At 46.7% G+C, this 14,608-nt stretch overlaps 1 protein-coding gene across 13 annotated transcripts in view; it reads left to right on the forward strand.

Moving 5' to 3' along the window:
* PRMT7 (protein arginine methyltransferase 7) overlaps positions 1-14,608 on the forward strand; it is a 47,132-nt gene that overhangs the window by 31,372 nt on the left and 1,152 nt on the right. For 12 of the 13 annotated variants that reach the window (XM_043600911.1, XM_043600909.1, XM_043600916.1 and 9 more), the window contains 10 exons: positions 882-1,123; positions 1,348-1,528; positions 5,209-5,336; positions 5,767-5,902; positions 6,874-6,957; positions 7,762-7,809; positions 8,431-8,520; positions 12,309-12,470; positions 13,588-13,662; positions 14,435-14,595. In XM_043600911.1, the coding sequence (XP_043456846.1) occupies positions 882-1,123; positions 1,348-1,528; positions 5,209-5,336; positions 5,767-5,902; positions 6,874-6,957; positions 7,762-7,809; positions 8,431-8,520; positions 12,309-12,470; positions 13,588-13,662; positions 14,435-14,595 (1,307 nt within the window). The remainder of the gene's footprint in view (positions 1-881; positions 1,124-1,347; positions 1,529-5,208; positions 5,337-5,766; positions 5,903-6,873; positions 6,958-7,761; positions 7,810-8,430; positions 8,521-12,308; positions 12,471-13,587; positions 13,663-14,434; positions 14,596-14,608) is intronic. The other variant, XM_043600918.1, reaches the window with a different exon arrangement.

Consider the following 14,608-nt stretch of genomic DNA (forward strand, 5'->3'; position numbering starts at 1 on the left):
TGTTTCAGCCAAAACCAAACAAGGGGAGCATTTGGCAGTGCCCAGTGAGGCCAGGAGATTAGGTCATCTGAGGGTGGACACTTGTCCATTGGGCTGTGCAATAAGGTTCTGGCGTCTGGGTGAGAGCTGTACCTAAGAGAAACTCTGAGCCCAGTGCCAGAATTACTGCTTCGCAGGAAGTCTTGGACTCTTTCTTCAAAGTTGATGTGGGAGTTAATCAGCATGATAACAATTAAAGGTTATTTTTGAAGTATTTAAAAGTGTCATGTAGCCAGGAATTTATCTGACGTAAATCATTTTAGATATAGCATGTATTCTTTTTGAAATGTGGTTCCTTTTTTCTCCTTTCCCAAGGACATTAGGCCAAAAACAGTTCACTGTTCTGATAGTGGTAAGGCGTTAGATGCTGCTAAACTGACCTGATATTAAGGAACAAACCCTCTCCCTCTCCCTCTCCCTCTCCCTCTCCCCCTCCCCCTCCCCCTCCCTCCCTCTCTCCCCCTCCCCCCTCCCTCCTCCCTCCCTCTCTCCCTCTCCCCCCCTCCCCCTTCTCTCCTCTTCTGTCTTTTTTTTCTTGAGAGAGACAGAGAGTGCAAGCAGGGGAGAGGGGCGCGCTCGGGGGAGAGGCAGAGAGAGAAAGTGGGAGAGAGAATCCTAGGCAGGCTCCATGCTCAGTGTGGAGCCCCACACAGGGCTCAATTCCAAGATCCTGCGATTATGACCTGTGCTGAAATCAAGAGTCTGATGCTCAACTGACTGAGCCTGAGCCACTTAGGCATGCCTGGAACAAACCTCTTTTGATCCATGAGGATTACTTTGGGTTTATTTTCTAATAATATACTGGTTTGTTTTTTCTTCTTTTGTTTTTTTAACAAACTTAGGAAAACTGTGAGGCAGTGCCTCACAGAGCAACTGTCTATGCTCAGCTGGTGGAGTCCAGGAGGATGTGGTCGTGGAATAAGCTCTTTCCTATCCCCGTGCATACCAGCTGTGGAGAGCAGGTCATCGTCCCCCCCTTGGAACTGGAGAGGTGCCCTGGTGCACCCTCTGTCTATGACATTCAGCTGAACCAGGTGTCATCCGCTGACTTCACTGTCCTCAGTGATGTGCTGCCTATGTTCAGGTACCAAGAAGCCACCCCAGCTGATGGCGCTTTAAGATATTTGGTGGAATTGGGGTCTTTAGAAGTTCTTCATGAGTGAGAAGGAAACCTAGCTGAGGTCACCTGCTTCTGAAGGCAGGAGTCCATTGCAGACAAGTCCCATTGCTAGTGATGTCACCATAAAAGCTTAAAAATGGAGTGTGTGGGCTTAAAATATACTTAAGTTCTTGCATATTCTTCCACAGTGTGGACTTCAGCAAGCAAGTCAGTAGCTCAGCAGCCTGCCACAGCCGGCAGTTTGAACCTCTGGCATCTGGTCGAGCTCAGGTGGTTCTCTCTTGGTGGGACATTGAAATGGACCCTGAGGGGAAGATTAAATGCAGCATGGCCCCCTTCTGGGCACACTCAGACCCAGAGGAGCTACAGGTAAGAGATAATACCTGAGCACATTTTCATGTAAATCAGGAAACTTACCCACTTCTGGTTGTGGGAAAGTAACGTGTTGAACCTTAGATTCACAAGAATTTAGAGACCGGAGGGCCTATGTCAGAATCAATGTCAGAGAAGAGTTAAACAAACAAAAATCCCCAAAAGGCAAGGCTACCTATCATAATAAGATATAAAATAGATCTCTCAGCCGAATTCAGGCAGCAGCCACAGAGGGGCCCTTGGGGAAACTTGGATGTGCTGGCTCTCCCAAGTCCTAGCACAGCTACTCTCAGAGCCCACACCCCTTGCCCCCGATCAAGTTGGAATGGAGGACTACAGTCTGTCTGCAGACTTATTTTCTGCGTGGCCTCAAAATCTAGCTTTTCTAAAAAAAAAACGGGTACTTTTCTAGCTCAATTGAAAGTGGGTGAGGACGTGAACTACAGAAAAGGAAATGCAGAGTACTGTTTAACATGTGAAAAGCTGTTCAGCCTCACTCATAAGAGCAGTGCACATGTAAACTGCAGTGAGACATGATTTTCCACCTGTTAGTGATGAAGTTCAGGAAATTTGGTAATGCGCTGTGGGGACAACTGGCCAGTGAGCATCACAGCTTCCATGGAGCACAAGGACGCCTACCTAATCTGTCATCAGAGGAAGGATGCCACTTCCAGACATTTAGGTTCTGGATAGATTGGTGTCTGTGTATAATGACGTGTGCTGGGATACTCACTGCAGCCCTGATTTAATAGAAAAGACTGGAGCAACCTAGAAGCCACCAATAGGGGACTGCATCCTTACTGATGCTAAGAGAGGCAGCTCTCTTATCACTGATGGAGAATAATCTCTAGGATGATCATTAAGTGAAACAAAAATAGAGGTGCTGAACAGTGTGTGCTATGCCAATGTTGGTATCAATAAAAATAAGATGTATGTGTTTATGAGTGTATATGTGTGGTGGGTGTGTATAAGAATATATTTGGAAAAATCCACATAAATTGGTAAAAATGGTTGCTTCTGGGAAGGGGGCTAGAGGTTAGGGGTGAAAAGCAAACTTACTTTTTACTCCATGACCTTTTTATATCTTTTGAATTTTCTCTCAAGTGCACGTGTTGTCCACCCCTTATATGCACACCTAAAGGGAAAAAAAGTGGGAAAGGTGCCTGTTCAGGGCCAAGGAATCAAGCCTTCCTTTTCCGCCTGGGAGGCCCTGGGGCACCATCCTCTCTGTGTTTTGTTGTCCTGTTAACCATTTGCTGGGCACTGGGTTTATCTTGATTGCTCATCTGCTAGTTCTAGTGTGACTTCTAAGGATGACCTTAGCTGCTCCCCTGCTCTCTGAGTTACTGCTTAGGCCAAAGGGTCATGACTGCTACAGGATTGCACTTGGTCCCCTACCCCCCTCCCGGGCCTTTGAGGTCCCTCTTCTCCCTTCTGTCCTCCACTTGTCTGGCATTGGGCGTGTGTGACTCCAAGCAGTGTGTGTGAACTTCCTGGGCATATCCTGGTCCTCTGCAGGCTTAGGGTGTATTTGGGGATGGGAGGAGGGCGTGGGTCAGAATTCTTCTACAGAATTGAGATGGACGCTGGGCTGTTTTCTTTCCCTTTGGGAGTGTGAGGATACAAATTAGCATAAGAATGCAAAATGCTAATGATCTCATTTGCATATCTTCAAAGTGCTACTATGTATATTTTCTCCTTGGATTCCCATGGAAGACTTGCTGGGTAACCACATACTGCCCAAACTGAGACTGAGACCCAACCCAGTGAGTGATTGGAGCAGGGCCTTCTATCTAGGCGGCAGTAGTGGATGCTTGTCCCCAGGTCTCCTGACTTTGTGTCCTTCCTTTACCAGTGTTTTGTATAGTTTGTGCCCTTTGTTTACCAGTGGTGGCCTGTGGGCTGTTAGAAATGTGAAGAGCTGCTTGCTAATGCATTTCTCTCTTGACTTCACTAAACTGCTCTTGGTTTGAAATATAGTCAGTTTGTCTCACCTTGGTCAGTGGGTTCTGTCAGCAGACCTTTAGCTTAAGAACCTGGGAGGCTGGCGTGTTGAGAAGACCTTGATGATGATCAGGGAGCATTATGGGAGCCCGGGAGAGGTTGGGGACGGCTTCTTTTGTCTTTGGGTCAATTTGCATAGTAAGGAATGAACTACAGGTTTTAGAGAATCTGTTTTTTTCTCCTTGTGTTTCCTTATTCTACAGTGTGTCTAGTTACATTGTCATTTTCTAGCTTTTATGTTCAAATAGACATCTTAGATACCTGGGGCTGTCATTCACCTGCGTTTTAGTTAGATCCAAATCTGGGGAGGGCGGAATGCTTCCTGAGAAGTAAGGCTGGTGTCAGCCTCATTTGGGTCTGCGCCCAGCAGTGATGGATTCTCCCAGGGGCCAAGTTTTTCTTAGTTCCTGATGATGACAGAGAATGAGTACACGCTTGTGTCATCAGAATTGAGCCAGGCATCCACTTTTTAGGACAGTTCTTTCTTTTTAAAAAAGAGGCTTAGGGGCGCCTGGGTGGCGCAGTCGGTTAAGCGTCTGACTTCAGCCAGGTCACCATCTCGCGGTCCGGGAGTTCGAGCCCCGAGTGGGGCTCTGGGCTGATGGCTCAGAGCCTGGAGCCTGTTTCCGTTTCTGTGTCTCCCTCTCTCTCTGCCCCTCGCCCGTTCATGCTCTGTCTCTCTCTGTCCCAAAAATAAATAAACGTTGAAAAAAAAAAATTAAAAAAAAAAAAAAGAGGCTTAAAGGTTATGAGAGTGATAAACCTTGTGTAAAACAAAAATGAATCCAAAGTCACTCAGGGTCCTGTCACTGCTAAGAACTCCCTTCCTTTGATCTCTTTCCGTATGCACAGATTTTGTCAGTGCTGACTTCTGGTTTCATGCTGCACTAGTCATGATAGTTACCATTTTCAGTGTCTGTGAATATTCTGGATAAGATTTTGTAAACCCATTTCTGAGCTGCTGGACATTTGGTCCAGTTTTTGCTAGTATAAATCTGTAATATGGGTGTTCCTGAGAATATAGCTTTTTTTCCTTTTTTGTTTGCATTTTCTTAGCATAGAATCCTGTATGTGGGGTTTGTAGTGTCAAAAAGGATCAACACAGCGTATTAAGTTGACTCTGGATCATTGTATACCATGTTTCACAATTTAGAGTATTCCAGGTCTTTAAAAACTATTTAATTCAAAAGAATAAACAGAACAAAACCTTTCTGTACTATTTCCCCAACTTTTTATTTTGAAAAATTCTAAATCCATAGAATAAATGAAAATAAACATCGAGATGCCCTTTACTTAAATGTAACAGTTATTTACATTTGCCATGTTTGCTTTCTCTCCCCCTTCCCTCTCTGCCTTCCTTTGTGTGTGCACACACGTGAGGTGGAGGCATGCACATGTACACACACATGACAGAGAGGCTGGAGTCCCCTCTCCTAAACCCTTCTGGAAGACTGCTTCCCTGGGCTGTATCCTTGAAGCCAGCAAGCCTTCAGGACATGAACCTCTCTGACTTGAGAATCTTCTTATTTATCTCTGTGGCAAGAGTAGTCATCTGTAGTCCACAGCATGGTCTCCCTGCAAGCTGATTTTTGGCTTAGATTTTGGCTCCTGGATTAGAGGCGTTGCTCTTTTTGCAACTTGGGGACAGCTGATATCTCTGTTCCCTATTTCAGTGGCGGGACCACTGGATGCAGTGTGTGTACTTCCTGCCACAAGAAGAGCCTGTTGTCCAAGGCTCAAGCATCTACCTGGTAGCGCACCATGATGACTATTGTGTATGGTACAGCCTCCAGAGGACCAGGTATGCCCCAAGTCTTGTGGTGGGGGGAAGCCCTGGGCCTGTGATACTGTGTACTTACGTAAGTTCGCCTTATAAACAGTGTAGAGGCACAAGTGGGCACGCTTGTGTCTGAACAGAATAAAACAAGAGCAAGAGTTTGTGAGTAGATGTGTTAGTGCCCATTGGCATGTTCTTAGACTGCCCTGGTTGCAGGGCCCCTGTTTGGGGGAGACATGAATGAGAAGTCTCGGGTTGGGGGACCCTCCAACCTCTAATGCCTACTTGAAAGCCAGTTCCTGGACTCATGCCCTCTAGAGGATGTGGGTGTGCCCACCATGGATTGTTTCAGTTTTAGTGGGGCAGATCCCTATGCCCATCTCTGTGCCGTACCTTCATGCTTGCCGGTGTCTAGCAGGTTATGCTCATCATGTGTGTCTATTTCCTGGCCTAGCCCTGAAAAGGACAGGAGAGTCTATCCAGCACGCCCTGTGTGTGACTGCCAAGCTCACCTGCTCTGGAACCGGCCTCGGTTTGGAGAGATCAACGATCAGGACAGAACTGATCAATACATCCAGGCTCTGCGGACAGTAAGTGTCCATCCCCTTGGATGGTTATAGTCAAGAAGGAGTTTGTAGCATGGGCCTCAGGTCATTGCTTGCTTATAATTTGCAGGTTTTGATTTCTGTACTACCTGGCTTTTGGGTGGGCACTCAGATAGTAGCCAGGAAGCATGTTACTAGACTTTCTGAGGGCTTGTTCTCTGCTGTCCTGTGAGAACCTCTGCCTGGGAGCCTTACCTCAGCCGCTGCCATTGTCCCTCTAGACACTTTGCCTTTGTGGTCACTAGTAGTTCCTGTGGATAATCCCAGTGGATTCAGCCACCCCATTCTTCCTTTCATCTGCTGCATTCTTTCTAAAATTTTCTAAAATATGAGTCTGGTTATGTAACTCTGCTGCCTGAAACCTTTGCTCCCTGCTGCGTGTAGCAGGAGTCTCTCAGCTCAGGACTATACAGAGGGTTTGGAGAAGTGTCTTTTGGACCTCTTGGAGTTGTATGCAGAAATATGTGTGCACATATATACATGCATGCATTTTGGCACGAGGGAAGATCCCAGCCATCTAAAGTTTCTCTCAAAGGGATCTATGACCTATAAAGTAATCCCTGCCTTTGGCAAGTCACTCAAAAGCCCAAGCTGTCTGTTCTGTGACCAGAGAGGGAAGAGGCTTATGGTAAACTGAGAGATGGCCTCTAGCAAGTGGGGCAGGTCTTCAGGTGGGCCTTGTAGGACAGCTTGGGGATAGTCTCTCCTGACAGTGAGGTCTGGGTAGGGAGAGGTGGGTGAGGTAGTTGCACTGGAGGGTGGGGACTGCTTACTGCCTACAAGGCAAGCACAAGTCTGGGGCTACAAGAAGATCCAGCTGGGTGTTGAGGGGTAGATTGAATGATCACAGAGTGAGTTAATGGGGCTAGGAGAAAGGAAGTGTTTCTGTCAGTTTTCCAACAAGAATTTCTTGACCTGCTATAAGAAAACGTATTGAGGTTGTTATTTTCCTGCAGGTGCTGAAGCCAGACAGTGTCTGCCTGTGTGTCAGTGACGGCAGTCTGCTCTCCTTGTTGGCCCATCACCTTGGGGCAGAGCAGGTACCAGACCGCATTCTGCCAGCTTCCTGAGGGCAGCTCTTGAGTTTGAATATCACATGGTCTGGGTACACAGTTCTGTGACTAAAGGCCTTTGCAAGTGCAGCTGCCATGCATGTGGGGGCTTTGGGGTTTATTGCCTCCATGTGCAGACAGGAGTCAGGCTGTAGCTATTCCCATATAGGTGCAGCTCCAGTGTCTGAGTGCACCTTGCTAGCATCAGTGCAGGAGGTGGGTGCTGTCTCAGTGGGTAGTGAGCACAGGTAGACTTGGTTAGGTGGTACATTCTGCCTTGGAATTATCTTGTTGGGTTTTAACCTTTTTTTTTTTTTTTTTTAATTTTTTTAAACTTTTATTTAGAGGGAAAGAGAGAGAAGGGGAGGGACAGAGAGCAGGGCGGCGGGTGGGGGGACAGAGGATCCAAAGTGGGCTGTGCGCTGAACAGCAGAGAGCCTGATGTGGGGCTCGAATTCACAAACCACAAAATTGTGATCTGAGCTGAAGTTGGACACTCAACCAGCTGAGCCACCCAGGTGCCCCAGTTTTAAATCTTTAATTTCTTCTTTTTTAATGTTACTTAGAACAAGAACGAGTGGGGGAAGGGCAGAGAGAGGGGGAGACAGAGAATCCCTAGCAGACTCCATGCTCAGCTCAGACCCCCGATGCAGGGCTCGAACTCAAAACCATGAAATCATGACCTGGGCCGAAATCAGGAGTCAGATGCTTAACCAGCTGAGCCGCCCAGACGCCCGTTAATCTTTAATTTCTTTGTCAAATGAATCTCTAATAGCATCGTATTCTTTTTAGGTATTTACAGTAGAGAGCTCAGCAGCTTCTCATAGACTGATGAAAAAAGTAAGTGACTGTTGTTACTAAACTATCGGGCGGGGAGGCAGGTCAGGGGCCTGCCTTGCTGAGTGTGGGATTGATTGGTCTGATGCTGTCTTGGCAGTAAGGGAGCTGGTGAGAGTTCCCACCTTGAGAGCCAGTGTAGAAGTCTTCTGGGGCTGTCGATGAATAGCAGCAAACATTTAGACTCTATTTTTTATGGCTTTTCTCCTCGCTTCACATAAAACTAAAAAAGCTACAATCTTTGCAGTGATATAACTGAATTTATGATTTGTTTTTGGGACCCAGTGCCCAGGGAGTCAACACTCACAAGCTGACCTGACTGATTGGTTCCATGATGGTATTTCTTCCCTTGGCCATCGATTGGTTTTGATTTCCTTTCTGAAGGAAACTACCAGAACTACAAGCCTATTGCTAAGTCCTGCCCTGCTGATACGTCTGTAAGAGAAATTTCTTTTGCTCTTACAACATTTTGCTTGGTGCACAGGATGCCCCTGGAGGAGAGGATTTTCACAAAGCAGATAAAAGTGCTTAGAACAATTTGGCCAGAAAACTGCAAGCATACAAAACAACTTTGAGATGTTTTTTCTGGACAAAAACAATACTTTCATTTTTTTTCCTCATAAGATTTTCAAGGCTAATCACTTGGAAGATAAAATTAATATAATAGAGAAACGGCCTGAATTGTTAACATCTGCAGACTTGGAGGGTAAAAAGGTGAGTGGCAGGGGCTCTGCATTTGCATGGACAGCACAGCACCGAGATGGCCTGAGTCCCCCTTCTCTTCTCAGGCCATACAGTGGGTCCCATACCTAACTCAGCCCCTGTGGGAATGTGGTGAGGCATTGCATAGATGTCTGGTCTGCAAATACATGAGCTACTCTGAACTCTGACCGATCTCTGCTCCTTCCGAGTGAGGACAGAATGGTTCTGTTAGGATGAATAGCCGCCTGTTGTGGCCTCTCTGCCTTATCCCTTTACAGTGCTCCAGCTCCCGTTCACTCCTGTTATTTTGGTTCACTTTTCACCGTTCTGCTTACTTCCTGCCACCTTGGCAGTTGATCTTCTGTCCCCTACGGTTGGTCTTGTCACACAATCCACCCACCACCCGTTGCTTCTAAAACTACTCCCACCCTTTAGTAAACCTGAGATGTAAACACAGTCTTCTGCTGCCTTTCCTCTCACTGGCCTCCTGGGCCCTCATGATTCAGGGGCCTCTCCCTTCTCAACACATTTCTTTTTAGGGCCTTAAGAGACTGCTTTTTCCAGGTTTTTCTCTTATTTTTCTAGCTGCTCTTCCTGAGCTTTTCATGGGTTTCTCTTCCTTCACTTGATCCTTCCATAGCAGTCTTCTGATGGTTTCTCCCTGTCTGTTCTCTCCTCTCCCTCTGTGTCTCCTCTCTCTCTAGGTGATCATGTCCTTTCCCATAAGGGAATCTTTGGCCTCCAAAGCTGGGTCTGCAAATCTCTCATGTCCAAGTGCCCACTGGATGCTTTCCTTGCATATCCTACAGGCCCTTCAAGCTGGAATCCATCACCTTTCTTCACCAGCTTTTTAACAGCTTTACTGAGATGTAATTGACGTACCATAAAATTAACCCATTTCAAGTGTACAGTGATTTTTAAATAAATTTTTAGAGATGTACAACTATCACACACTCTAGTTTTAGAGCATTTCCATCACCCAGCCCCTAGCCCCAGGCAAGCACTGATCTGGTTTCTTTGTATCAATTTGTCTTTTCTGGGCATTTCATATAAATGGAGTAGAACGATACATGGTTTTTAGTGTTGGGCTTCTTTCACTAGTCGCACCTTTGAGGTTCATCCGTGTTGTAGAATGTGCCAGTATTTTATTCCGTTTTAATCCTGAATAATATGCCATGTCACATTTTGTTTATCCATTTACCTGTTGGTGGATATTTGGATTGTTTCTTCTTCTTCTCTCTTCTCCTTCTCTCTTCTCTTTCTCTCTTCTTCTCTCTTCTCTTTCTCTCTTCTCCTTCTCTCTTCTCTTTCTCTCTTCTTCTTCTCTCTTCTTCTTTTAATGTTTGTTTATTTTTCAGAGAAAGAGAGTGAGCAGGGGAGGGGCAGAGAGAGGGAGACAGAGGATCCAAAGCAGGCTCTGCCCTGCCAGCACAGAGCTCCATGTAGAGCTCAGACTCACAAACCACAAGATCAGGACCTAAGCTGAATTTGGACGCTTAACCATTTTTGGCTGTTAGAATAATACTGCTGTGAGCGTTGATATATGTCTTTGTGAAGATATGTGTTTTCAGTTCCCTCAAATGCTTAGGCTTAGAATTGCTGGGTTGTGTAGTATTTTTGTTTAACTTTTTAAGGTACTTCTAAACTGTCCAGAGAAGCCATACCATTTCACATCCCCATTACACACGAAGGTTCCAGTTTCTCTGTATCTTTACCGGCACTTGGTATTGTCTTTTTTATTACAGTCATTTTCACGAGTGTGAGTTTTAATTTGTATTTACCTAGTAACCACTGGTGTTGAATACGTTTCCTGCGCCCATTAATTGCTCCATGTCTAGCTAGCTGAAATCACTCTTCAGGTCTTTTGCCCATTTCTCCCTATGCCTTTTCTTTTAAGGAGAGTTTTTTTGAGATGTAATTCACATACCATACAGTTCACCCACTTAAAGTGTGAAATTCCATGATTTAGTATATTCATACAGTTGTACAATCATCACGAGTCAATTTTTAGAACATTTTTATCACCTAAAATGAAACCCATGCCCATTAGAAGTCACTTCCCATTTGCCCCCTGCCCTCCCAGCCTCTAGGGAACCACCAGTCTACTTTTTGTCTACGAATTTGCCAATTCTGGACATTTCATGTAAGTGGAATCATGGGATATGTGTGGTCTGTTTGAGACTGGCTTCTTTCAAGGTTCATCCATGTAGCATAAATCAGTACTACATTTCTTTTTACTGCTAAATAACATCCCATTTCATGGATAGGCCACATTTTGTTTATCTGTTCATTAGTTGCTGGACACTTGAGTTGTTTCTGTTTTTTGGTTGCTATAAATGATACTGCCATGAACACTCAGTACAAGTTGCCCTTTTTTTTTCTCATAGATGAGGATTAAAAACTTACTCTAGTTCTGGGGAGCCCGGGTGACTGAGTTGGTCAGCGTCTGACTTCAGTTCAGGTTACGATCTTACAGTTTGTGAGTTCGAGCCCCACATTGGGCTCTGTGCTGATAGCTAGGAGCCTGGAACCTGCTTTGGATTCTCTGTCCCCTTCCATCTCTGCCCCTCCCCAGCTCACTCTCTGTCTCTCAAAAAGAAATAAATGTTAAAAAGAAAGCTACTCCACTTCTATAAGCCACTGATGATGGTGCGCTGGCTAGACTCTAGGTGACTAGTGTGGTGAATAGAAGGGGTGAGAGCAGGCATTCTTGCCTTGTTCTGATGTTGCAGGGCAGGGAATACTCAGGACCAGCTCATTTCTATCTTTGGTGTTTCCATCTGCATCTTTGTTACCTCAGCCAGACACCTAGATGTCATCTCAGATCGGCCCCTCCCTTGAGGTCCTTCTGCTTGGGCCCAGCCCTGGGTGCCCTGTGTCCTCCACATCTGTTGTGTCTCCCAGTCCTTCCTTCTGTACACTCCCTCCTCCTTTCCTGGACCACTGCAGTACTCACCCAAGTCCCTGTGGGTGGTCTCTCTGTATGTTTCATGGTCGTCAGAGGGCTCTTTCCAAAACACTTTCCTTCTCATTTTGAACCCCCAATTAAAGCGTTTAGAGATCCCCTCTTACCATCAGGAAGGAGTCCAGCCTCCTTGACCTTTCATAAGCTGCCTTTGGGCAACCTAACTCCTTTCCACCTCTCTGGCCTCACCCTTTACCATCCTACCCTGCATACTCATGTAACAAGCTCTTGATGGGCCTTGCTCTCACACCCATGCTTATTCCCCTGCATACCTCTGCTAGAATCCCCAGTCCTTTGCTTTTCGTATTCATACATTTGTTCATTTGCTCAGCAAATATATACTAACCATCTGCTCTGAGCCAGGCACTTTGCAAAGTGCTGGGGATACTGTGCTGCCAATGTCCCCACTTCTGTGGTGCTCAGAACCTACTGAGGAAGACTGCTAGAGGAGCACTGATAACAGTTTGTTATGATAAGCTGAATGGGAATCTACCCACAGGATGCCATTCAGGAAGATGTTATCTACACTGGACCTTCCCATGAAGGGCCCAACCCTGGGGTCCCTCCACATGTCCCTTCCTCACGTCTGTCAAACCACACTGTACAAGGATAACCCCAGCCCTGTCTGTTCCCTCTTCTACTCTGCACTCCTGAGGACAGGGCTCATGTCTGCTCATTTTTGTGTCTTCAGGCAGGTGCAGACCTGGCATGCTTGTTGGTTGAGGGAATGGATGCCCTTTTATTTCCATGTTTCCCGTGAACCTTGTGACCTGTCCTTCACCCTTTAGCAAACTCGTTCTGACATCTTGGCCCCCCTTCTTGCTCTCATTGCCAGATCTCTCTCCTCCTGGGTGAACCATTCTTCACTACCAGCCTGCTGCCCTGGCACAACCTGTACTTCTGGTATGTGCGGACTGCCGTGGACCAGCATCTGGGGCCTGGTGCTGTGGTGATGCCCCAGACTGCCTCGCTGCACACTGTGGTCGTGGAGTTCAGGGTAGGCCCCTCAGAAGTTGTTGCAGAAAGGGCAGGGGCTGGGGGTCCTTATTTTCTTGCAGAGACCTTGGGTGCAGATAGAGCAATGTGAGTCTTAATGATATGGGCCTCTGCTTTTCTGTATCAGCACACTGCAGGGTTGAATGGAAGAGACTTGCCTTTGTACAAATGCGGTAATTTGGCATGTGAAATGGAAATGGCTGTGTGTTGTCATTTTACAATTATCCTTTATCAGAATAATTAAAAAAAACATAAATGAAGAGTTTCAGAAGACATGCTGTGCAGCTCACTCTGTTCTTATTAAAAGTTGACGCTCCAGTTGTTAAAAGCATTTTGAGATGGAAAGTCAGCTTCTTTATGTAACAAAAAATTGAAAAGCTTCATTTTAATTTCCTCATCAAAGCAGAACCAGTCACAAAGTCATTTTGGGAAAGACGTTTCTTCTTAAAAGGATTTTGAAATGCTTTCAACCTGAGAAGTAGAGTGAACCTCATTTGATATTTCTTTGATAAGAACGGCTTCACCCATTGGTAATTTAGTGTCTCCATCAGTGATTATCTGGGCATTTCTTCTGTGTTGTCTATTTACCTGGCGAGATTTCCACAGGAGTTCTGGCTTTCATGGCCCAGGAGGGAATGTGGGAATGATGCTCATTCCCAGACATATATCCAGGAAACGGGACACAAAATTGGCTAGCCTGAGTGCACTTCTGGTCCCTTCTCTCCCAATGTCCTCACATCCTGTTTATAGGCACAGAGCCTCAGGAACTGGTTTACAGATTTCTTCCCAAAGAAACCCCATCCCAGTGGCTCTGGTTGATTGTCCCCTGTAGGAGAGGACTTGATCATGTGACACTTTGCAGATTTCAGTGACCTTCCCAGATCCTTGGTGTCTCTGAGGCCTTTCAATCATGGGGTCTCTTCCAAGTGTGTGGGAATAGCAAGGGGTGCCTTTTTGGGGCTGTCTCCTTCCCCCCAACCTGACCTCACTGACTCTTCTCGCTCTTGTCACCGTGCTTTCATGTCTCTGGGTGGGTGTGGATGTCTGTGTGCTGTCCTACCGAACCTGTGACATCCATCCCCAACTGGGTGTCGACAAGGGCTCTGCCTTCCTCACAGGACCTATGGCGGATCCGGAGTCCCTGTGGTGACTGCGAAGGCTTTGACGTACACATCATGGATGACATGATTAAGGTAGGTGGGGCACAGTTCCTGCCTGTAGTGTCCCACCCACCTACTCCATGTGCACAGTTTCCTACCCCTCCCACTTGGCTTTCCTTTACCCAGTCCAGGTGAACCTATTGATCCTGAGTCTGGCCCCATATGTTACCCCATCCATTACCCCTGCCACTTGGTCTGTGCCCTGCGCCCTCTCACTCCTTGGCTTTATACATTCTTCTTTCTACCAACTCCTGTGTGACCTTCAGGTAGCTGCTCAGAGATCACGTGTGGGTCAGCTTTCCTGCCCAACCCCATTCTCAGCCAGACACTGGTGTGTCCAGGCACTGTGATTCCCTGTCTCCCTCTAGACTGGGAGCCTCATGTAGGATGATCTGGCAGCTGTAGTGCTCAGTAATGGTCACTGAATGGGCAAGTGTCCAAGTGCCAGATGTTTTTACCAGTGTTGACGTTTGGTCCTCAGAGTAGCTCTTGAGACAGCCAGCGTCATCCCATTTTAAAAAGGGGAAAAAATGAGGCTCAGGTGAAGTAACTCTCTGAGAAGACACTTGTGCATGGCAGCTGAGAGTAGAGAAGGCAGCTGGTTTGATCCCGGTGTGTGTGGTCTTTCTGTGAGGACCCACTGAGGCATCTGACTGTGGCAGTTACCTTGAGGGACCTGGGCCAAGGAGGTAAAGGACCACTGGTATAGACCTTGGAGACTCGACAAGAGCCCCTTATCTCCTAGGCCACTGGCTCTGGTTCTGTCTCTGTCTCTGCCCACTGCCACCTCCCCTTCCCTTCTCAGCGTGCCCTGGACTTCAGGGAGAGCAAGGAGGCCGAACCCCACCCGCTGTGGGAGTACCCATGCCGCTGTCTGTCTGAGCCCCAGCAGATCCTGACCTTTGATTTTCGGCAGCCAGTACCCCCACACCTGATCCATGCTGAGGGCTCCATTGAGCTGAGGAGGTAAGAACGGGTT

The sequence above is a fragment of the Prionailurus bengalensis genome, chromosome E2 (genome assembly GCF_016509475.1).
Source record: "Prionailurus bengalensis isolate Pbe53 chromosome E2, Fcat_Pben_1.1_paternal_pri, whole genome shotgun sequence".
Lineage (NCBI taxonomy): Eukaryota > Metazoa > Chordata > Mammalia > Carnivora > Felidae > Prionailurus > Prionailurus bengalensis.